At 43.2% G+C, this 24530-nt stretch overlaps 3 protein-coding genes across 3 annotated transcripts; all 3 read left to right on the top strand.

Annotated features, from left to right (window-relative positions):
• The first annotated feature begins 631 nt into the window (after positions 1-631).
• On the top strand, positions 632-9599 carry LOC137886828 (bile salt-activated lipase-like). Its single transcript, XM_068729481.1, has 11 exons — positions 632-721; positions 1185-1332; positions 1483-1602; positions 1696-1893; positions 2043-2173; positions 2591-2698; positions 3226-3340; positions 3501-3687; positions 3829-4032; positions 4149-4358; positions 9074-9599. Exons 1-11 carry the CDS (start codon positions 659-661, stop codon positions 9264-9266), a joined length of 1677 nt encoding a protein of 558 aa, XP_068585582.1. The 5' UTR covers positions 632-658; the 3' UTR covers positions 9267-9599.
• Positions 9600-10475: 876 nt separating this feature from the next.
• On the top strand, positions 10476-19714 carry zgc:92275 (cholesterol 7-desaturase nvd). The gene is made up of 7 exons (XM_068729468.1): positions 10476-10946; positions 14377-14565; positions 15819-15997; positions 16706-16831; positions 17051-17170; positions 18137-18313; positions 19502-19714. The coding sequence occupies exons 1-7, from the start codon at positions 10550-10552 to the stop codon at positions 19661-19663; spliced, it is 1350 nt and encodes a 449-aa protein (XP_068585569.1). The 5' UTR covers positions 10476-10549; the 3' UTR covers positions 19664-19714.
• A 2351-nt stretch (positions 19715-22065) lies between these two features.
• Positions 22066-23930, top strand: LOC137886813 (uncharacterized). The gene has a single exon (XM_068729455.1). The coding sequence runs from the start codon at positions 22246-22248 to the stop codon at positions 23053-23055; it is 810 nt and encodes a 269-aa protein (XP_068585556.1). The 5' UTR covers positions 22066-22245; the 3' UTR covers positions 23056-23930.
• The last annotated feature ends 600 nt before the right edge of the window (positions 23931-24530 follow it).

The raw sequence follows: 24530 nt of genomic DNA, 5'->3' as shown, positions 1-24530 counted from the left end.
CTACCATGAGTAAAAAATACTGAATTCAAATAGATTTTTCAACAACAACGGTACTTCACATGTGTGGGGCTATTTCTGTGGTTTTATCTAATCTCAAACTGTGTGTTATTTGCCAATCTGAGAATCAGTCCACCTGGTTTCTATGATGCAACAGTCAACATTTGCTTCGTTACCGACTTCAGAAGAACTGCTGGGCGTTCTCTCTTCTGCTTGTTAATGTGTCTTTAATATGTGCACATCTGTGTGTGGTCTATAAGTTTTGTGCTTTTCTTCCACCATCGCAATTTCAGTTCTCAAAATGAAAAGACGGTGGAACAAAATAGAGACTAGAAGATTAGTTTCTACTGGATTTGGCTCCAAAATATTGAAGAATCAGACTTGTCTTGTATCAATAATTAAGAATGAAAAAATAAAATCCCAAAACGCACAATATGCTAATTGGAATACCTTGCCTTGCATGGAGGCGGCATGGTTTACACCTGTCTGTTTCCCGTCAGAGGTCAGGTTTAGAGATCAAATCACCAGATTGACCACAGGGTGATAGTGTGTGTTAAGGTTATGTAACACATGTAAACAGCTATATTCATTTGCTTGCAGGGGGAGGGGGGGCTTGTGCATATAAGTACCCGGTGAGGCATTCGCTGGTTTCTGGACAGCCATGGAGAAACTGAAGATTCTGTTTGCTGTTGTCTTCTCTGTGGGAATGGCCTCAGCAGCCTCCGTAAGTCTGTTAGAATTCCAATCAAACTCATACAGGATTAGCATGGAGTAATTATTCTGCTCTTTGTGATTTAAAGATATTTGGCTAATTTGGGGGCAGAACAAAAAAACAAATCTAATGTTACTGTTGGGATGTGAGAATGGTGTCTGCCTTCACTTATAATGAGTTCACTTCACCCCCGTCAACTTTTTATGATTGCTGATAATTGTCAGCTGACGTAGGAAATTCTAACAAATGAATGCAATTTCTCAAATACTCATTCTGTGACCAACGAATTTCAAAGAGTTTGTTCTCATAACACTGTATGTGCATCGAGGGGAAGGATAGCTTCACATTTATTTTTCTGTCTGTTTAACCCTTATATAGGCTACAATTTACACAATCGGATTTTTTAACAGTATGCAGACATCACTGTTTTACACATTCATTGAAGGTGTAAGTTCTTGTCTGACTCCGTCTTTAGCTGGGCGTGGTACAAACAGAAGGAGGCGGTGTTCAGGGACAAAATATCCCCCTCGGCCTTTTCCGCTCCGTGGATGTTTTCAAAGGAATTCCCTTCGCCGCCAAGCCTGGCACATTTGAGAAACCCAAACCTCACCCTGGCTGGGATGGTGCGTTCAAACCCAATCCGACCAAACAGAGCTGAACATTTGAATGCAACCTTTCCATGGCATAGATAGCAGCTTGGAAATCTCACTTACACTTACAAAATCATCCCTGCATCTCTGTGAAGGAATGACCGATCTGATTTTCATCCCCAGGTATACTGAAGGCAACTAAGTTTGCTACGAGATGTCTCCAGATCAGCATGCTCCAGACTTCAAGTTTTGGAAGCGAAGACTGCCTCCACCTCAACATCTGGGTTCCTCACGGTCGACAAGGTAGCCTTTGTTTTGTTCTTTATATGAGTGGTTGAATCACTGATACAGTAGTTGTGCTTGTAAAGTAAAAAAGCTTCTCTTTTTTACCCAAAGTGTCATCAGGTCTCCCCGTCATGATTTGGTTCTATGGAGGAGGCTTCATGGTCGGTGGTTCAATGGGGGCCAATTTTCTCAACAACTATCTGTACAGCGGTCAGGAAATTGCAGACAAGGGCGACGTTATTGTGGTGTCTGTTGGATACCGTGTGGGCACCCTGGGCTTCCTCAGTACAGGGGACTCTCGCCTACCTGGTAAGGGCAGTTAGAGGGGAACTGGTTCTCCTACCTGTCCACATTGTGTCCTTCACATCCAGTTACTGGAATAAAGTGGGGTCAGCTTTAAAAGCATCCCGAAAGCCTGTTTGTTGGCTGTGCCAATTCAAAGTTTGTCATCACGACAGGAAACTACGGTCTGTGGGACCAGCACGCCGCCATCGCCTGGGTGCACAGGAACATTGGTTCGTTCGGAGGAGACCCCGACAACATCACCATCTTTGGAGAGTCTGCAGGCGGAGCTAGTGTTAGCTTCCAGGTGAGAAGCTTTAGTATTCTTCTAGTAAGGTGTGGGGGGTTGCAACCAATGACTGTATTCATGTTTTTTTAAATAATTAATTTTAATCAATGCATTAATAAGAAGCATTTATGGGTTGCCAGGCTTCAGAAAATCCATTTGGTTGGTGTATAGGTTCCTCCTGCATAACATTGGTTAAAGCATTAATACATATTTTAGTAAACATCTTACAAAGTATTCTGAATATATTTTCGGAGCATTCATGCACAATAGCACATACAGTATGTATTTGAATATACTACTACGACATAAGTGCCAAGTTAAAGGCCTGAAACGTGCTCTTTCATGCATTTTTTTCCTTACTGAAGCCAGTCAAATAAGCAAAAAAACACAACCACAAGTAATAACTGTATTATCTATGTATGCATTCCTGCGCAGACTCTCTCCCCCCACAACAAAGGGCTGTTCAAGAGAGCCATCTCCCAGAGTGGTGTGGCCTTCTGCCCCTGGGCTCTGAACAGGAACCCACGAAAGGTTGCAGAGGAGGTATGTGTCACGGTCTCTGACTTTGTTTAGATTGTTTCCTGTTTTATTTTGAATTTCCCTGCCTCTTGTGTCCTGTGTTCACTTAATTTGCTGTCAACTTTCTCTTGAAAGCATGAAAATATGAATCATTCATTTGACCTCAGTAGATTGTAGAGATACAGATCAATCAAATATTTTTTTACATCCAAACATCTGCTGATATATTAGTTACATACATTCTTAGTTTAACATTACTGCACAAACATCGGCATGCAGTGTCGAAATATCGTTAGCGATGTAGCTAAATAGGTAGACTCAAAACTTCCACGGGGGTTGAATACTTTTCATAGACACTGTTGTGAAAGTTGCTAGTCATTATCAAATTATTAATAATCTATCTATTGCTATGCTCTTATTGTTGCACGCTCTGCTGATATTTACTTTTCTACCATCACTCACTGACATGTTCTGTTGTCAGTGGAGGGCAGAAGCATTTCATTGAGAATTTAACTGAGATCAGGCCAGTCTACTAAAAAACATGTGCTCAGGTTGCTGAGAATGTCGGCTGCCCCACTGACGACCGGATGGCAGCCTGTCTGAAATCCACTGATGCTAGGACTCTCACCATGGCTGCTCCCCGCATCGCAGAAGGCTCCCCAGACTGTGAGCATCATTTTCTGCTTATCTTTCTGCTTCAATTAGAATAACAGACAGCCTACATGATAATGTGAAATGTATTACGTCACTGGTGGGTAAAAAAGTACCATGCAAATATGTGCAGGTGAGGCAACACCTCAGTATTTCTGTCCCCCATTTCTCTCAGATCCCGGTGTGACAAACCTGCTTCTGTCTCCTGTTGTTGACGGCGACTTCCTCCCTGATCAGCCCGCCAACTTGTTCCACAACGCTGCTGAGGTCGACTACCTCGCAGGGGTCAATGACATGGACGGACACCTCTTCACCTCACAGGACATTCCTTCCCTTGGTGACAAGAATCAAGAGACTCCTGTGTAAGGCCGCTTTGTCATCAGAGGGAAGGCACTTTGCTTTGTGGGCCCTTAAAGTTAAATCATGAGAAGAAATGTTGAAAGACCAAAGACGGCAGAGTTGCTTCCTCTAACAGAGCTCTCCGTCTAATTGTTTTACTGCAGAGAAGATGTAAAGAGGCTCCTTGCTGCTTATACCAAAGACATGGGGCCAGCTGCTTCGGAGATTGCCTTTGCTGAATATTCGTCCAACTGGGGATTAACACCCAGCCAGGACAGCATTAGGAGAGCAGCTGTGGACATTGGGACTGACTACATCTTCATGGTTCCTATACAGACTGCCATCTACCTGCATGCAGCTAACGCCAGGTGAGGCCAACTGCTCGGTTCTCCTCCCTTCAAATATGTATGTTCTGTCTTTTATGTCTTTGGACATAATGCCGGACCGATGCACACGAAAAACACTCTGTGATGGTCTTCAACAGGTCTGGCCGTACCTACTCCTACCTGTTCTCTGAGCCCAGTTTAATGGCCGGACCAGGCAAACCCTACCATGACTGGGTGGGAGCTGACCACGCCGATGACCTGCAGTACGTGTTTGGCAAACCCTTCACCACACCAAAGGCTTATGGGGACAGACACAGAGACCTGTCGGGCTACATCATTGCCTACTGGACTAACTTCGCCAGAACTGGGTAAATGCATGCGCAACACTGAATTCTTAAAAACATTAAAATTATTATTATTTTTTGCATCAGGGGAATGGGGTAAAAAATTAACAAAGAGATATTGCCAACTTTATAAACTCTATTACAAGTTTTGTATGTAAACTGTACAAAATGCCTGTACTTAGGCCTGTTTTAAAGTAACCTGCTTTGAACTGTCTCGATAGCTGTACTTAGGCCTGTCTCAGTGGCCTCAGTTGTGAAGTGCTATCTGAGTTTCTGCTTGTTTGAAACGGCTTGTTTGATCAAGCCTGGTTCACTGATTGCAAAGGAGGAGCTTCCACCTCTCAAGGATATAAGTAATCCAGTTTGAGTTTTAACTTCAGTGTATCCATCTCCTGGTGGACCAGCTGAACTTCTAAACTCACCTGCATTTGATAAGTATGTTGTTCTTGCTCTTTAAACTGTACTTAGGCCTGTTTTAAAGTAACCTGCTTTGAACTGTCTCGATAGCTGTACTTAGGCCTGTCTCAGTGGCCTCAGTTGTGAAGTGCTATCTGAGTTTCTTCTTGTTTGAAACGGCTTGTTTGATCAAGCCTGGTTCACTGATTGCAAAGGAGGAGCTTCCACTCCTGGCAGACAATGAGCAATTAGTAGATAGCTGTACTTAACCACTGCTGGAAGCGTCAGCTTTTAAGCGTCGGGCAAACAAAGGCAACAGGCCGACTTTTTCAAGCCCAACTTCGTCAAGCTAAGACTTCTCGAGCGTGTACTACCATGTGTTTGCATCCTATTTCTGTCCGGTCCTCTGCCCGGCGGTCACGTAGACATTGGGCAGCTTTCAGGAGCCGTGACCCCACTAACCTCATCTATCCTACTCTCTCAGCTCGGGGCGAGCAAGTGGTGGCGGGGGGGCTCTGGAACTGCCAGTCGGCAGTGCCGAAAGCTGAGTTCATCTCGGGTTACGCTTCCTTGCTCTCCCTTAACTTTCTTGCTCTAACTGAGACCTGGATCACACCAGAAAACACCACCACACCCGCAGCTCTGTCAGATGTGTACTCTTTCTCTCACACTCCCAGAGCTGGGAGGCGGGGTGGTGGTACTGGCCTGCTAATTTCCCCAAAATGGAAATACTCTCTTGTCTCTGTTCCTCAGTTCTCCCCGTCCTCTTTCGAATTTCATGCTGTTACTGTCACTTATCCAGTCAAGCTCACCATTGCTGTTGTGTATCGCCCTCCAGGGCCTCTTGGTGAGTTCCTGGAGGAGCTCGACACATTAGTCTCGCACCTCCATGACGATGGCTCGGCGCTCATCCTGCTCGGTGACTTCAACATCCAGACCGACAAGCTCGAACCTCTTCTTTCATTCCTCTCCTCCTTTGACCTTTACCACTCTTCTTCTCCTCCTACCCACAAGGCCGGCAACCAGCTGGATCTTATCTTCACTAGGCACTGTTCTACTGCTAACCTCTCTGTCACTCCCCTCCAGCTCTCTGACCACTATTTCATGTCCTACTCCCTCTCCCTATCCTCTGCTCCATCACTTCCTCCACCTACCCACATGGTTTCTACCCGGAGTCATCTCCGCTCCCTCTCCCCTGCTGATCTTTCCTCTTCTGTCACCTCTGCTCTCCCTGACCCTGAATCCTTCTCTCTCCTATCCCCTGATACTGCTACTGATCTTCTCCTCTCCACCCTTACTTCTACTTTGGACAAACTCTGTCCCTTCACCTCCAGGCCTGCACGCCCAACTCCACCTGCCCCATGGCTGTCGGACTCAGTGCGTACTGATAGACGGAGCCTAAGAGAGGCTGAGCGTAAATGGAGAAAAGGCAAACTCCGGGAGGACCTTCTTAACTTCCAAGCTCTTCTTTCCACTTTTTCCTCCTCTCTATCTATTGCTAAAGCTGCGTTCTTCCGCTCTAAAATCCTAACCTCTGCTTCCAATTCTAAAAAACTCTTTGAAACTTTCACTTCACTCCTCCAACCCCCACCCCCTCCTCCTACTTCCTCCCTTCTCCCTGATGATTTTGCCAACTTCTTTGACAAGAAGGTAAACGATATCAGATCCTCCTTCTCTCAGCCCCTCTCTCCCTGTCCAATCCTGCCCCCACAGCTCTCCCTCCCATCTCCACGCCCCATCTTACCCTTTCTGGCTCCTCTCTCCCCTAACGAGGTCCTCAACCTTGTTACGGCTAACCGCCCCACCACGTGCTCCCTTGACCCGATCCCTTCCCCTCTTCTTCAGTCTATTGCGACTGAACTCCTTCCTTTCCTCACCCACCTCATCAACACATCTCTTGTTTCAGGATGCTTTCCCACGGCCTTCAAGACCGCCAGAGTCACCCCCCTTCTGAAGAAACCATCACTTGACCCCTCTGATGTCAAGAACTTCAGACCGGTTTCTCTTCTACCCTTTCTATCCAAAACACTTGAACGTGCTGTCTTTAACCAACTGTCTTCCTATCTCCACCAAAACAGCCTTTTGGACCCCCACCAGTCCGGGTTCAAAGTGGGTCACTCGACAGAGATGGCCCTCCTTGCGGTGACAGAGTCGCTTCACGCCGTGAGAGCTAACTCTCTCTCCTCTGTCCTGATTCTCCTGGACTTGTCTGCGGCGTTTGACACTGTGAACCATCAAATCCTCCTCTCATCCCTCGAGGGGATGGGCGTCTCAGGCTCTGCACTCTCCCTGTTTGCATCCTACCTGACGGGTCGATCCTACCAGGTGACCTGGAGGGGGGCCGTGTCGGAACCACGCATGCTAACTACGGGGGTTCCGCAAGGGTCAGTTCTGGGCCCCCTTCTCTTCTCGCTCTACACAACATCTCTGGGTTCTGTTATTCGCTCGCATGACTTCTCCTACCATTGTTATGCCGATGACACCCAGCTGGTCTTGTCATTTCCCCCCGGTGACACCCAAGTGGAGACGCGCATCGCTGCGTGTTTGGCTGACATCTCGAAGTGGATGACGACACACCACCTCAAGCTCAACCTAGACAAAACTGAGCTACTGTTCCTCCCGGGGAAGGGTTGCCCGCACCGGGACCTGTCCATCACCATTGATGATACCGTGGTGACGCCAACTCGGACTGCGAGGAACCTGGGTGTGACCCTGGATGACCATCTGTCATTCTCGGCAAACATTTCATTCGTTACACGCTCCTGCAGATTCCTGCTCTACAACATCAGGAGGATTCGTCCCTTCCTCACTGACGAGACGGCGCAGGTTCTCATCCAGGCTCTTGTCATCTCCCGCCTGGACTACTGCAACTCTCTACTCGCTGGAGCCCCGGCGTCGGCCATCAGACCTCTGGAGCTTGTCCAGAAAGCTGCAGCTCGCCTGGTGTTCAATCACCCCAAGTTCTCCCACACAACTTCCTTTCTCCGTTCTCTACACTGGTTACCTGTAAGAGCTCGCATCCAGTTTAAGACTCTGGTGCTAGCCTACAGGGCAGTGAAAGGAACAGCTCCTTCCTATCTCCAGGCCATGGTCAAGCCTTACACCCCCGCCCGACCACTTCGCTCTGCTGCCTCGGGGCGATTGGTCGCCCCCTCGCTCAGAGGTCCTGGCGGCCGATCGACCCGGTCACGGCTGTTTTCTGTCCTGGCCCCACAGTGGTGGAATGAACTTCCCACTGACGTCAGGACAGCAGAGTTGCTGCCCATCTTTCGGCGCAGGCTGAAAACCCACCTCTTCAGGAAGTGCTACCCTGAGCCTTCCACTTAGCGCTTATTGTTTTCATACCAGCTTGTTGCACTTATTGTATTCGTACTACTTATAGCACTAACTGTTTTTCTTGTTTCTGCACTGTACTTTGGCTCTGAGTTATGCTCTGCTTCATGCTCTTAGATGCTTGTTTGGAAAAGGAAATTACTTCTGGTGACTAGTAGTTCTTTTGATTACCAATGTTGAATGCACTTATTGTAAGTCGCTTTGGATAAAAGCGTCTGCTAAATGACTGTAATGTAATGTAATGTAATGTAAACTGTATGTTTAAATATTCAAATGAGGCCATTATTTTATTAAATGTGCTTATTGGCATACATTTCCAGAACCGAAATCTGTACATTGGATAAAGCCAGGTTGAAAATTGTTGACATATCAGAGTCAAAGGTTTTTACAGAGAGAATTTTAAATATCTATTTTTATCACTCCATAAATGAGAATACTTTTTTACTAAAATGTTCTATAAGTCAGGCTATGCACGATATATGAACAAACCTCTCTTTAAAAACCTGTAGAACATAGGTGAAACTGTAAAGTTTGGTGTATGTAAGTAACACTGAAGTGGAGGATTCTGGCTCAGAGTAGGAGAATAAAACTCCTTGAGAGAAAACAGCCTTGAAACATATGGATTGTAAAATTACATTCATTTTGAAGACACTACGGGTGATAAGGGTAAACATATTTAATAATTAACAGATATCACCATTAAACTTCCCCAGTTGATAACTAACATTAAGATAATTATTTTTTGTATTACAAGTTTTCTAAAAGTTTGTTTGAATACACAAATGAAGCATTATATAATGGTAACTTTTGGTGAATTTAGGAGAAATATACAGATGCAAAAAGACAAAGTGAAATAAACAACCTAAATGTGTATTTCGAATGTTTTCTTTCCACTAGTCTGAAACTCTCAAAAAATCTCAAAACTGACCAGTGCAAACATTTGTTTTTGGCCTGGGGTGTCTCCGACGAATGGATACACAAATGTTTTTTTCCTCTTCTTCTTTTCACAGAAACCCCAACAAAGGAAACCTGAAGGTGCCTGTGACCTGGCCTGCATTCACCAGCACTGAACCACAGTTCCTGGACATCAATGCTAAGATGAACGAGAGCTCCACTGGACAGGACATGAGACTACGTTTCGTTCGCCTTTGGACCAGCACCCTTCCCAGCCTCCAGTCACACGATGTCGCGGATGCTCAGTGATGCATTTTTTTATGTTTAAAAAAAGACACTATTTATACAAATAAAAGAGTGTTAGAGAGTAAGATGCGTTAAGATAATACACATATATTTATGTATCTAAAAGCTGCATTAATAAATTGTAATTTTCTATTTTCTTGATTATGCACAAGTGCCATTTTTCAGTGCAGGCTTGAAGAGGCTCCTGGTTATCAGGAGAAGGACACTATTTTTAAAAGATGGCATTAAAAATACAGTGTATTTTATTTATTTATTATGTAGTTGTCAATTAGTGCCCTTAATGATTGTGTTGGTTGTACAAGTTGATTAAAAAAATTAGTTTCCTTATCTTTTACAGACCGGATGATACATTTTCATGTTCATTTAAGTATACTATATTTTTTTACCAGAGATTTTTAATGAAATGTTTAAAGAAACATTACTGGAGTAACTTGAGGTTGCAGCAAAATAATGAGTTTATGAATAATAACCACCATTGCAAAATACATTATTATAATATTATAATATTAAACATTATTATAATATTATTATTATTATATTATTATAAATTATTTGATTTCCACCACTGGACACAACTAGCAAAAAATATTAGTATAATTGAATTAATAATTTCACCATTGCCTAGAGTCAAAAATATTACGAAAGGAACAATTTGATGATTTGCCACCACTGCACACACATAAAATAGAATGTAGCAATTTAATGTCATGATATTCATCAATTGAAAAACGACTTTCTTTAATCACAGGTTCAATGCCACATAAGAAAGTTCCTGCAGTGGAAAAGGGGCTATACACGTTTATGTTTGACAGACATGAGACACATTCTGTTCTTGCCATTAAATAAAAGTAATCATTGTGTTCTTGGGGTTTGACAGGGGGAATAAGTCAGACCGTTGTGTTGATATGAGTAAAACAGTCTACTAATTAAACCTGTCGGAAAAATCGTTGATTTTGTGGAATAAGTGAGAAGCACACTTAAAGAATCAAAGATAATCTTGGTGCTTTTACTTTGAAAACATTTGCAGTTGAACTGATCTGATCTCGTGTAATCTCATTAGGTAGGCTAAATCCAGGTAAACAGGCCGATAGCAGCAGAGACAAAAGAGGGGGGGAATTAAAAATTCTGCCCGTTGCCAGTCAGTCTTGTGGAGGTGTGGCTCCAACAAAGTGGCACCTCTCGTCTCTTAACCACCCCGGGCGACATATACTGTAGATGTCACACCAGATGCTCATGATAAACTAACCGAAAGAGGAAGGGGCAGAGACTCACTACACAGTAAGAGCATGTCCACTGGGAAAGTGGCTGTCATTATTGGACTGGGAGTAGTTGCGATGCTTGTCGTTCAAAGCGGAGACCCGGTGGACTCGGTCGGCCACGGGTCACCGGTGTGGACTGAGACGGGGTTGCTCGCGCGGGCTGCGGTCTGCGTCATCGCCGGAGGTTCCCTGCTCGCCGCGGGCTGGCTGCACAGGCTGCTCTTCGGTCCCCTGGTGGTGCTCAGGGGGCCCGATGACGTAGGCTACATCGCCGAGGACGGTCGTACCAGAGCGCAAGCGGCAAACGAGGTCCGCCGCAGGAGGAAAACCGGAGAGCTTCCCCCGGTCTATCCAAACGGCTGGTACCGAGTGCTGGACTCGCACAGGCTGCAGATGGGCGATGTCAAAAGTGTCTCTGTTCTAGGTATGGTAATTAGTGGTGGATGTATTAACGGTACTACTTAAAGCAATAACTAAAGTAACCAGCTGCCCCAGTATTATAGCGTGTATTAAAGTGTAGTATTAATGGCTAAACATGACCCCTGGTAGACACCAAAGTAGCAATAATAAGTTGTATTTTATTTAGAAAAAAGGGAAAAATTATATTGTAACAAAACAAATAATAGGTCTATTTGTCCGGCTCTCCAGAAGCCAATATTAACTGAAGATGCTGACACTGCACCCCTGTTAACATGAGCTGAAGTGTGACGTCAGCTATGAGAGATGAATACAGGTGAGTTTAGTGAACCACCAGCAGATGAGGGAGAGGGAGATCACAGACCTTTTTGTCCCATTGCCCCTGACTATGGGAGTCTTTTTTTACTGTGATTCAGTCAGCGTAAGGATTGTGGGATAGAACAACGTATTGCTGCTTTTATATTCCTTTACTACCATAACCACCAGATGACCTCAGTAGGCAGAGTTGTGTCAGATATCTATAAATCATACCTAGATAGACATCCTATAATTTTTGCTATGACCTTTCTACAACCCGGATGTTTGTCTTTTCATCGCATCTCTTGATGATCAGTGTTGTGAGGCTGAGTTGCCAGGAGAGACAAGCTCATATTACAAAGTTTCTTTAGCATTTAAAGTATACTTTAAAAACACAATGGCCTAATGTCTTTGTTGGAGTAGATTAGCAACCAGGGTGCTTAGTAACGCTTTGTTCTTTTTAAACAAAGACTAATTGTTTCAGGTCAATCAAGCCTTTAACCTCCTGTTTGATTTGAAGGTGTCATGGAGACGAAAGTGCTTATTGAATTAGGACATAATAGCAGTAAAGTTGCAGCTAATGATTATATGCATTATCATTTAATCAGCTGATTCCTGATTACTCTTTTCAGCTGATTAACCTTTCTGTCTATAGTCTATAAAATGTAAATTAGATTAAGTAAAATAGTGAAATTAGAAATTCCCAGAGCTAAGGTGATGCCTTCAAATGTCTCGTTCACAACCTTTTACTATTACAAATAAAGGACACAATTATTATATACAGATAAATCTAGTATACTGAAGTCTATGATTGATTGATTTAAGAGCATTAGCTGCCGTGTTAGTGTTTATGGTGATCTGACAGCCAATCTATCATGCATCAGGCCTCTATGATAATATGACGACTCCTCATTTTATATTTAGGTCTCTGTGACTCTTGGTATGTAGCAGCTCTGTTACAGAGTTTATATTGATATCACATATACTGATTCATTTCTGCAAACTTTCATCGAGGCGCGTGATTTAAAACAGATACGTGCCTCCCATTTTAGATCTTTTATTCTCGTGTTGACATGCGGAGGGACTGTTTCATCTCTTAAGAGGAGTTCTTTGAGTTGGAGTTCAAAAAGGTTTCAAAGAGCGTGTGGCGCTTTCATGTTTCTGTCCCATCATCACCCGCCATAAATGAATAAACGGTGTATGAAAGGTTTTCTACCTGAAAAGGACATCCACCAGCCAAAAGAGACACCTGCTCTCGCAGAGAGAATCAGCATACACTACAGCTAAAACCAATGATACTTCTTTCACCATTTAATCTATAAATCATTTTAACATTTCCAAAAAATGTTCCTCACATGTTCCCAACTTGTTTTGACCATATTGAATTGCTATAGAAATAATACAAAAATAAAGAGACAAGCAACAAATCCTCACATTTGAGAAGCCATTACCAAACTACTATTTCCAGAGTCAAGAATGAACTGTCATGCTTACTATTGCAGTACATTTTAAGGGTCATGCTCACATGTTGCCTCATTGGCTGCTCTAGATATCAGATTTTACAGGAAGTAAAAGTGTAGCAGACAGGCGACCACTGCCAGGTCTGAGAAGTGAAGCCAGAGCAGAAGTGTCTTAAACTTGCATTCTTTCTAGTGGCCAGCAAGGGGGTGTGGTTGCAAAAATAAATCAGATTGTATAGAAGTCTATGAGAAAAGGACTTTACTTCTCACAAGATTTATTGTAGACATACAATTAAGATTTCTATTGCTAGTTTCAAGCCTTCCTCAATCCGGCATGATGCTAATTATAGTTTTATTTAGAGTAAAATAGACCATAAAGCAGGGTGGTCTTTATGGCTAACCGTGGCTACCTTGTGATCGACAGGTCGCGAACTTGGCTTTGGTCCGGTCTGGGACTTGTCTGTGTGTCTCTCTTACAACTTAAGCCGTTCACAGTGTGTTTTCAGTTCACGAAAGTTCATCGTAACATTTTGGTTGCCTAAAAATATCTTATTCAGCGTTCGGGTTGAACTTAGCTCTACCCTCTCCTATCTCTTCGCTGTCCCACATTCTGTTAACGCCATCACAGCAACTCCTTCCAGGAACTCTCGCCTCTAACTTTTCTCTGCAGTCATCCGTTTACATCATATATTAAATTCCGCCTAGTTTGTCTTTTTTTCCCCGGCGCTGCTCTCACACATTGCACCGTGGTCCAGTTCTGCCCCACAACAGTCTGGGAGCAGCAGTGGAGTGCTGTGTCACCCCTCATTAGATGAACCTTATTCTGGATTTCTAGGCACTGCTCGAGCTGGCTCAGTGGTGTCTGCAGTCACCCAAGCTGTGCTAATCTGGGAGTAATCCGAACACTGCAGGTCAGCCAAAGGTCAGGCCAAATACAGAGTGGGTTCCCAAACCTACTTTACTGCAGCTGTAATCTACACCTGTAACCCAATCTGACCAAGTGTGATCATCTAAAGCAGTGACTTCTTGACTTTTTGCTGCTCATTCTTTGCAAAAGACAAGGTGGCAAAAGTGGTAGACAGCAGTGCACATCGACTGCTTTGCTCTAATTGTCTTGTTTTCTACAGACAAAAACGTATGAATCATTTCAAAGATGCTAAAATCACATAAAAATTCTACTCACAGGGTTTTTTATTATTGATGAAATATAAAAAAAAATTATATTACCAACAAGAAACACATTAGGAAAAGTGAACAGCGTATTAACATCTGTGGCAGCATTTAATTCAGGGTCTGGATGTTCTCTATTTAGTTCAAAATAAACTGTTTTGGGCGCCAGTTTGTTTGTGACAGCCTTCTTTATCATTTAGCCACAGCAGTTACAGCTTGTTTTGAAAGTTTACCTCAGCACAGTGACAAAGGGTACGTTATCTCTGTTTGTCAGTGACTTCAGGAATAATTGCTCTGGGTGCAGGCTCATCCATAAAAAGAATTGGAGGAACCATGTTCTAAGGAATATATATTCTACATGGATGGTTGCTGAATGCTTATCTTTACATTAAAAAAACATTTTTTTTTGTGTATGGATTGTCAGTGAAATGCATCAAGAATTTTTTATGTGATAATTTATACTAATGCTTTATTCTTTTTTCGTCCCTGCTGTAATTATTTGCCCTGTAGGTGAACAGTTGGCAGTGTTTCGGGGCCAGGATGGGAAGGCCTACGTGGTGGATGCCTACTGCCCTCACCTGGGGGCCAACCTGGCCGTGGGAGGACGGGTGGTGGGAAGCTGCATAGAGTGCCCATTTCATGGATGGCAGTTTCGGGGGAACGATGGCAAGTGCGTGAGGATCCCCTATGCAGAAAAAGGTAGGAACTGAAGGTGGTGTCCAAGGATTTTTATCCTACAAAAAGCATGCATGATAGTTAGAAATGACTTGCAGTATCGCCATGTCTCAGTGCGTTGGTACTTTGATTGGGTGAGGGATTCAAAGACTAATGAAGATATTTACACACAAACATCTTACACATTCATTGTCTCAAATAATGCACATAACTCCGGCCCCTGGAGGACAGAATCCTCTCTACAGTTGAACCCAATCGTTCGCCTGCTTAATGCCAATTGCAGACAGGTGTGCTTCAAGCCACTATATAAGGCCCTCACTCAGAACCCGCGCATCTTTTTGCACCCCATCCTCCATGCATTGCTTCCTGAGCATGTTATGCTTATCTGTTTATTTGCATTTCTTTTTTTCAGTTTATTGTAATATTGTAAGATAAGTATTAGTTGTGATTCAATCCAGCTGGGGATTGTTCTGCACTGCAGAAACCATGGTGCTGGATAGACAATACAACTCGTTCTGGTCAATGTCTCTTTAATTTGAGAACCTCAGGCGGGCAGCTAAGCTTGCAGAACTTAGAAGAAGAGTTTAACAGCTACTGTTTTTAAAAAAGACTAAAACTTCAAAGCCTTGCTCGTAGCTTGTGGAACAATATCTTGATATTTATGCTGTTCTCAGAGTCAGATTCAGTCAAACACAAACTCTGTCCTGAGGGTGGTGCTACAGGTTCTCCTGTGACTGATGTCTAATGTAGCTAACTCCTAACATTCTGTTCTGTGGTGGCGCAAGAGATGCTAATATTTTTTGTGTAGCATTGGAAATATTGGGCCTAAGGTTGTGCTTGCAGGAAGGTTAAGGGGTCAGCAAAACATATTAAGATTCATACCCTGGAGAACATGCATATTTACAGCAAATGTAGACAAATTATATTGAAATCTGCTCATACATTTGTGTACAAAGTTGACGATTTGGCCATAACGTGGCACCAGAAGAAAGCTATAGGAGTGCTCTTAATGAAAATGTTTCATCCTCTGGGGAGCATGAAACTGACTTTGGATTCATTTTTGAAATGGTATTCAAACATTAAGCTGAAGTTGTCTTACCAAAAGTCAATAGTACAGCATTCTTTGTTGTTCATATGTGAATAGACCGTGGTGAAACCTGATATCTACTACTGCATGAAGTGGATTGCCAAAATAAAATGCGACCAATTTCTCTGTGTACATAAACACACATACAAGAGACTGCGTGGTTCAGAATTTGGTTTCATTTGTCCTTCAGTGCCGGAGTTTGCCAAGGTGCGCTGCTGGCCCAGCTGTGAGGTCAACGGCCAGATCCTGGTTTGGTTTCACTGTGACGGAGAAGATCCTCAGTGGACCGTCCCAGAGCAGCAGGAGATAACAAAGGGCCAGTGGGTCTATCGGGGGAGAACGGAGCATTTCATCAACGCTCACATAGAGGTAGGTGCAGATGTGAGTGGATGTGTTTTTACATGAAGATGTTTGTTCAAAGATAAAAAAAAACAACCAATTTGTTAGGTTTTTTACCTTATCAGATGAGATTACTGTTTCATAAGTGATCAGTGCAGCAGTTAACGGGACAGTTCACCCAAACAATAAAACCTTTTTCTCTTACCTGTAGTGCTATTTATCAGTCTAGATTGTTAATTTGGTGCGAGTTGCCTTAATATACACTTGAAAAACTCAACAGCATCGTATCTTTCCAGTAATCATGACATAATCTGGGTATTATCTTGAGTAACAGGGTCTTTATTTCTGGAAAGAGACATTGCTTATGAGTTTTTCAAATGTATTTTTTGGCGCTTTGAGCAACAAAAGCCGAGTGCCATTATGTTCAAAATAAGGCAGACATCTCAATGGCCGATACCTCTAAAACTAGGCTACTCACTCCAAAACAATCTAGATAAATAGCCCCACAGGTAAGAGTAAAAATGTGTATTTTATAAATTTTGAGGGGAACTGTCCCTTTAAGAACAGAGATACAGTACATTGTCCCTCACTGTTGCTGACCATTAGCTCCCTCCAAGTCTTTACCTTCAGTCATACATAGATTCACTATCTAACTTCCCAGGCAGAGAGGGGGCTTTTGTTACCAAACTTTTCACACAATTCACAAAAATGAGTCATGGTGACCTCTCTCCTCTGTAGGAGATTCCTGAAAATGCAGCGGACATCGCTCACCTGGCTCACCTGCACACGCCGGCTATTGTCAGCGGAGTAGATCTGCGTTACACCAACAGCAAAACCTGGGAATTTTTGCGGCATGACTGGAAGGTACGGAACATTCTTAGCTAATAGATGCTCCACATGGTGGCGGTGGTGCTTCTACAATCCACACTGTTTCAGGGATGCCAAACTTTTTTTATGCTATTTAATGGTATTAAGATTTTAAATTGGCACAGAATATATTTATTTTTAAACAGTGCATCTCTGTGTCTGAGTGCCACTGTATGCACTTTGACTGTGCGCGTACATTTGTGTGTCTTATTCAAGGTTCAGTGGGAACCAGAGTCGGAGCCCAACAAGCATTGTTCTCAGATGTTGGTGAAACACGCGCTGACTGTGTTTGGATGCCACTGGCCGCTGCTGGATGTTCGCGTTGTGGCCAGACAGGTACGGTAAAGACAACGCTGACATGGCTTCTGGCTTGTTTTGGAAGGATTTTTCTCGGTGCAACTTTTAAGCGTTCATGAAAACAGTACAGAGCCCAAAGGACGTAAACTGTGTGTTGTAACAAATATGTAGAACCTCGATGGGCTGAACTCATGCAGGTACAGCTGAGAAAAAACACCACATGCTTTGGTTGTGGCTGGGACATTAGCAACCGTCTGTGCAGTCTGTGCCTTTTCATCTTGCCGAGTGAATAAGTGTTCCCTGAAACCACTAATCTCCCCAGTTAAACCTGTTGCAGAGGGCTGCAGGGGGAGAAGGATCCCTACACAAATGTTGCTCAGACATACTTACTCTAATGCGGGCGGGAGTGGGTGGTTAGCAGCAATGTCATGTGATGAAATTAGATACATGACTGACTACGAGGTGCTTATTATTGGGCTTAACAATGCACGTAAAAGCATTGTTCTCCAATGAATCATAGACGTTCAGGTCCGATCAACACAATGTTGTTTACATGTTACATATTACATATTCTGTAAGATGGGGTTGATGTTAAAGTTACTACAAGGAACTTATATGTAACAGTCTCAATTTAATACTATATGACCTTCATAAGTAAACCAAACCATCGGCAAGAAGATTGACTATTTCTATATAGTTATTCTTAATGCGTGTCATTGGTGCCACCGGGTCAGATGAAATCATGCAGGTTCACCAGAAACTAGATCGTATTGCCGGGCCCACTGACGAGAAGAGAGGCACTGCAGGACCACGAATGAGTGTCACAAACTGTAAAATGAGGTTTTCTAAACTCTGGTGCTCGCACGAACGCTGCCACTTTCGTCCACAGAGAACGCCAAAATCAGCTCAAAAAAATGAAAGTTCCTTGTAGTAGCTTCAAATAACTGAAAATGTATTTGACTACCAGCCTAAATTGATGCAAATGATGACTACAATTTGTTTCAGGTGGGTCCAGGAGTGGTGTTTCTGCTGTTTGACCACAGCTTCTTGGGCCGAGGCGTTATCTTGCAGTGTGTGACTCCGGTGGAGCCTCTGCTGCAGTGCGTCTCTCACACCATCTTCTACCAGTCCAATATCCCACCTCTGGTGCCCAAATTCATCCTCAAAGCAGAGTGCATTCAGGTGCAGTACGCTCTCACCACCTACTATCACTGTCACACTGTCCTTCATAGATCACTGTTATTGCTTAACAGTAAGTTTAAAATTCAGCATTGCTCTGATGTGAAGAGATCATTGTGTGCATTTGCCTCCCACTCTGCCTTTGGGTTAACTCTGCCTCCTCATTGCCGCCAGAAGTAACACCACACAGTAACAGAGAAGGTGTAAATAGCCCTCATTAAACTTGATAATTAGCTGCGTGGCGAAGCGAAACAACAGTCACTGATTTAACAGAAAGGAAAACTAATGAGTTGGCTCGAAAGATTTTTCTGGATGATGACAGTGGTTAGATTAACAAGACACACAATTCGACTAAACACAGAAAACATGACAAATGCCTATATGAAGAGCTTATTTTCTATTTTTTTTTCTTCTTTAATTTAACAAAAGTAGCCACATTTCTCAAATGTTAAATTCCGTTTAAAAACCAGCAGCTTACAAGAACTTAACCTAAATAATCAAATCTTTAACTGGCAACATTTTGACTTAAATCAGGAGCTATTGATTAAGTAAGTAAAGTAGAAACTATTATTAATCTAACCAGTGGCTGCATGCTCTTAACAATCCTCCTCTTTACTTTAATGCACGCAGCATTACACTTCATCACATTAGGAGCTCTGTTAAGGGCTGAGATGCTTTGTGAATAACTTTTATCTTTACCACGATCTTGTTTTAATTTTAAGGTGAAATTATTAGAAAATGTCATAATTCTAACACATAATTAAAAGATAATTTAATGAAATCGTTGAGTCATTTTGTTTCTCCATGTGGTATTAACACAAAGCGCTACACTTTTGGAGGACATGTGAAGAGGTGGAAATGCCAAATCACAGCAGCGGATGGAGTAACAGTGTGGAGTGACATTTAATCAACACTTATCGCAGAAATAATTTACAAAACATTAATGCAACAAGAGAGTAGAAAATACAGATTGCTCTTTTAGTCACTGTGTGTGTGTGTGTGTGTGTGTGTGTGTGTGTGTGTGTGTGTGTGTGTGTGTGTGTGTGTGTGTGTGTGTGTGTGTGTGTGTGTGTGTGTGTGTGTGTGTGTGTGTGTGTGTGTGTGTGTGTGTGCCTTTTGTCACAGCTTTTTCTGAAATCCTAATTTACACTCCGTCCAGTGACCATCTCCTGTTTTCTTCTCCGTGTCTAGTTTGAGCGCGACGTGATGATCTGGAACAATAAGAAGTACATCCCCAAGCCTCTCCTCGTGAAGGAAGACTCAGCCATCCAGAAGCACAGGCGCTGGTTCAGTCAGTTCTACAGCGAGAACAGCCCGCGGCTGCAGTACCGGAGTGACACTTTGGACTTCTGACCTCCCCGAACTGCTGAGAAGATGTCAGGTCAGGGTTGACATTAATCAGAGGTCCCCGAGCAGGGAGTCCAAGATGGATTTATTTTTTTTTAATCTGTCACATATAATAAATAAAAGGAGGGAAGGAGACCTGACTTATTTGTGAGACGGGGCTCTCTTGAAGGCCTGAACCTTACGCTAGCCCTCACAACCTCCTTTTCTAAGTCCTACTGAAGTGGATGATGTGACTTCCCAGCTTTATACACGCAAGTGCCAACAGCCGTCATGTCGCATGGTTGGACTGGTAGAACTGACTGAGTGGGTTCAGCCCATACATGTGAGATTGTGGTGTGCTAACATACAAAGCAAACAACACTGAAGAAAACCACTGTCGCTTCGCTGACAAGACTAATGTTATTCTCAGAAATCTGCAAAAAATCTGAATAATTCCATATACTGTGATGCACATATAACCAGTAACTTTCTTGTGATTGAGTGACCGTTCCAGCTGATTTTGTTTTCTGTCTGTATGTTTGATACGGGTCAATGTAAGCCACCTGACTCTAGTTTGAGTTTGGTGAGAACAATACCGTGATTTGATATCAGTTTCTGTCTCACTTTGGCTTCTATCTGCGTTAGAATATATGAATAGGCCTTTCCAAACTGTAAGTTTAAGTCTTTAGTGTTTAGTGTGTGTGATCACATTGGCCGATTGCCTCAGCCGCGGGTTTAATGGCGGGTGTGTTTGTTTTCTGATTGATATCTCAGGGAACTCAACAGCCGGCCGATAGCAATTTTTCTAGTCCCAGCAGTGTGCATTGACAATTTAAAGTCCCACTTCATAAAAAACAATGAAACTTTGACACCAAGATTACTTCAGTTAGACTTTGGATTAAGAAAACAAAAGAATTTGGTGATATTTCCTGATACTGTGCGGGTTAGTACTGCATCATCAGGCGGAGGATTTGGGGTGGCAATAATCTCTGTAAACACGATTCTGCATTCACACGTAGAATCGGTAGGCAATAAGATGAGATTTTGGCATCGGAAGCATTCTGGTTTACGTTTGTAGGCCGAGTAGTTGAATGCAGGTCAACAGTCCGTGTGGAGAGCAAAAGAGGCGAAACGCATTGACCGAAGTCCAGAACTTTATGCTAAGCTAGGCTATGTCCTGACACAGCTCTGTAGTTAAACAATAAAAAAAAAAATTTTGCCTCTTGGAGACAAAAAGGTTGTGACCAAAACACTGACGTTATTAATATTGTTGTTATTATCACTATGTTGATGAGGCGGATTTCTATGCAAACGGTTGCTTACCCATCCAGCAGATAAAAACGCCATGAGAGTGAACCAAAACAGTAAAGCTGCAGGCTAGCTTTATCATTAAATGTGACAGCTACCACTGTCACATTTAAGCACTATAGTCATCCACTGACATTATGCTACTATTGATTGCTGCTGCTTGAACATGGAGGATATCGGTCATCTAATATCTCACAAAGGGGCAAATAAGCATATTTATGCTCCTTTAACACGTATGATCGGGCCATGTGTCAGCCTGATAATGTGGCCCAGATGATAAATGATGAAATGGCGCTTTCATTGTGACATCATGATGGTCTTAGAAACTGATTGACCCAAATTGAATAGCTTTAAAAAGTAAATGAATGAAATGTTCCCCTTCATTTCAATCACTTGAGACACTGAGATAAAGGAATAGAACTGGGCCTTTGCAATATTGTAAAAGTATATTATTATTATTATTATTATTATTATTATTATTATTATTATTATTATTATTATTAAATGTTTGCTCCTGTTACTGCTATAACAGATCTGCGTGTATCAATATGCAGCGTAAACTCATCGTTCTGTTTACTCCCAGTTCACGTTGTCTACTCGTTACTGACTTAATCACTGATGACTAATGCTGTGAGGCTTTACTAAATGGCACTGTGCAATAATCTTTGGTTTGCTATGGAGGTTCTGATTGTGTTGGATGACGTGGCATTACATTTTTAATTTCTGTACGATTGTCAGATGGTCACAGAAGAGACACGACACATTTCAAAGCAAACAACCAGCCGTGTTTTAAAAAAAAGCACAGCGACTAGCAGATGAACTCCCCTCCTCCGCTCCCTCTCAATGTCACAATGTGTTTTCTTTTTGTCTCGGCCTAATTTACAGATGTACTGTTTATTTAAATATGCAGAATAAATCCGTCTGCCTGGCACTAATGTGTTCCCTCATGCATATCTCAACTTCCGAAAGCGTTCTGTGGCACTGCATGCGTTGAATGCGCGTTAAATCGAGCGAACCATGAAACATTCACTGTACTACTTGGCCAGTGGCACCTCTCTGAGGCTCATATTGTTGCTTAGCACTCCTTATCTGTGAATATGCTTATCTTATCTGGGGTTTATGGTGGGAGAGGACTGTGCTGCCTTTGTTGTGCTGAAGCATTACATCAACATTGCGCTCACTCAAGCTTTTGTCAAGGCAGAAAGCAGGTTATGCTGTAATAAGGAAACATGTTGAGCTTGTGTTAGAGCGGTGTTTAGCGTATGGAACAGACAGAAAACAGAACATTTGTGTTATGAAGGATGGCTGAGGCCCGAGTCGTTGCAGCCGAGCAGGACGCCGTCGTTACACTGGAAGAAAAGCACCTGGAAGCTCCAGAGGAGGACACTCGTGTGAGAGTTTTATACGCCGCGAGGGGCCAGCGAGAAGACGAGAGCGACTCAGTCACACAGCCTCTGCTTCGGGATGTTGTTTGTGATGAGAGTGACAAAGCGGCCGTGCGAGTGGCGACAGCTGGGGCTGACCGACTGACATCTGTTCCACAAGAGCTGGAATTGGCTGGCAGGGATGAGCCGGGCCCCAGTGGAAGTGTCAGGAGTTTGTGCAGTGACAGCAGCCGGCACGAGTGCCCCATCTGCAGCGAGCTGTTCGACCCGCGCGGAGGTCGCCGCGTCACCTTGCTCCACTGCAACCACACACTGTGTCACCACTGCGCGGCCGGCATCATGAGGCGGGCCAAGGACCAGAGCCGACTGCGGTGCCCCTTCTGCCGACAGACCACCCCGTTCCCGCAGTGGGAGATCAGACGCCTGCAGGAGGAGTCGTACTACGGGGGCGACGTTTACGAGCCCGGACCGGCCCCCGTCGCCAGTCCCGGCCCTGAACTTCAGGTCGTCCCGGGACCCCCTCTGTGCTGCTTTGCTGTGGACGCGCACAGGAACACATGCTGCGCGTACCCGTCCTACCTGGTTGGAGGACTGAGGCTGACGCGACCGAGCTCCCTCTGCTTCTCCATCACTGCCCTGCTGCTGCTCTTCCTGCTGCTGCTGGGCGTCTTCCTGTACATGGTTGTTCCGCTCATAATGCTGTCCATACTTTTCACAAACGGCTAAGCTCAGAGGTCGTCGTCGGTGATTTATGAATGAACTGCCTGTCGACTGTTTTGATACGGTCACAAATAAGTGACATTTGGGGAAATACAAGCATCTGCATGGTTGTCACATTGAAAGGGGAACATACAGTGTGGCTTTGATGAACATGCTTTTTCTCAAACAGTTACTCTGTTATCATATGTTGTTTGCACTTCCATTGTTTTGTTAACCTAATTTATTATCTTTCTTTTCACATGCCCTGATTATTCCAAACTCACCTTTGGACTGTAGATATTATAACTGGGAAAGTCCAATTTGAACGTTCACATAAAGAATTAGGTTTTAATTTTGTAAACATATTGAAAAATAAAAAGGAATTCGGTACCATGAAGTTCATCGTAGAACATTTTTGAAATATCTCTCAAAGTGAAGGGATCCAGTCTCTTATCAGTTTGTCAACCTCTGATTTCCGTGTTCTTTGAAGAGTGCCTCTGCTTTGTTCTGCAGGGTCTGGTGCCACGAATGAATGGAGGTTTGACTTTGGATCAAAACTCTTCATATCTTCCTGGGTCTCGTGTTGACCTACTTCTCATCAGAACAGCTCGGATGCTCTCTGCTGTGACTGCTCCATATTCTTAGCAACAAAAAAACCTAGCTTGATCTCCTTTCATAGTGTGCATGAGGGAGGATTGGCCCGGCAATTTAATCCTTTATATCCATTTTATTCTTTCAAAGAGAGAAAGGAAAAAGGGCAACGATGAAAGCTGGAATCAAAGCACTGATTTGTTTCTTCCTCTTTTTTTTGTTTTGTTGCTGGTACACTTTCATGTTTGTCGCTACGTATCTGTGCTACTAAATGGATGCATTACCATAAATACTCGTATATATAGACTGGATTTCTGTTGAACTGCTTTTTGTATCAGCCTTTTTTTGAAGGGACGTCGTCACACACGGCCCTTAGAGTAGCACTGAGAATGTCGGAGTATAAAAGATCTCATGAGACCGTCCTTGCGGAAAGTATAACCGAGGCTTTACACACATAACCACAACATCCCCAGTTTGAATCCAGCCAGGGACCTGTTCTGTGCATTGTCAAAGGCAAAGATGCCTTATGTAATCATTTAAAAAGTTTATATTTAGCTTCAAAGCCCCACTCATCAATATATGTAATACAAACAATGGACTAAAGGAATTAGTATAATGTGGAAGGAGTCACAAGTGACAAACCCAAATAAAATGTCATCTTAACGCTGCTCTCATCAGAGATCAGTTTAAAACCTCTGATGAACCCAGTGCCACAGCCAGATCTTTTTCTGGATTTACATTTTACGAGGTGGACAGCCACACGACTAATGCTAGTGAGTGATACTTTTGCTCTGATCGCTAAATGTGGGAACTATTAACATGTTCGCCATAGCAACTTTAAAAGTGACAATATGTCAAAGTCGTTCTCAGTCTGACAAAAAAATAAATTAATTAATTTGTACAGCTTTAAC

This window comes from Cebidichthys violaceus, unplaced genomic scaffold (assembly GCF_023349555.1).
Source record: "Cebidichthys violaceus isolate CVI_PGR_0920_01 unplaced genomic scaffold, fCebVio1.0.p SCAF_102, whole genome shotgun sequence".
Classification (NCBI taxonomy): domain Eukaryota; kingdom Metazoa; phylum Chordata; class Actinopteri; order Perciformes; family Stichaeidae; genus Cebidichthys; species Cebidichthys violaceus.
Note: the sequence above shows the minus strand (reverse complement) of the source record. Positions and strands in the feature narration are given on the sequence as shown.

Bases quoted from the DNA above. Each gene is read 5' to 3' on its own strand.
- LOC137886813 (XM_068729455.1), top strand. From the start codon at position 22,246: ATGGCTGAGGCCCGAGTCGTTGCAGCCGAGCAGGACGCCGTCGTTACA.
- LOC137886828 (XM_068729481.1), top strand. From the start codon at position 659: ATGGAGAAACTGAAGATTCTGTTTGCTGTTGTCTTCTCTGTGGGAATG. The intron at 2,699-3,225 runs GTATGTGTCACG...ACATGTGCTCAG, and splicing joins CACGAAAGGTTGCAGAGGAG to GTTGCTGAGAATGTCGGCTG. The intron at 4,359-9,073 runs GTAAATGCATGC...TTCTTTTCACAG, and splicing joins ACTAACTTCGCCAGAACTGG to AAACCCCAACAAAGGAAACC.
- zgc:92275 (XM_068729468.1), top strand. From the start codon at position 10,550: ATGTCCACTGGGAAAGTGGCTGTCATTATTGGACTGGGAGTAGTTGCG. The intron at 10,947-14,376 runs GTATGGTAATTA...TTTGCCCTGTAG, and splicing joins CAAAAGTGTCTCTGTTCTAG to GTGAACAGTTGGCAGTGTTT. The intron at 17,171-18,136 runs GTACGGTAAAGA...AATTTGTTTCAG, and splicing joins TTCGCGTTGTGGCCAGACAG to GTGGGTCCAGGAGTGGTGTT.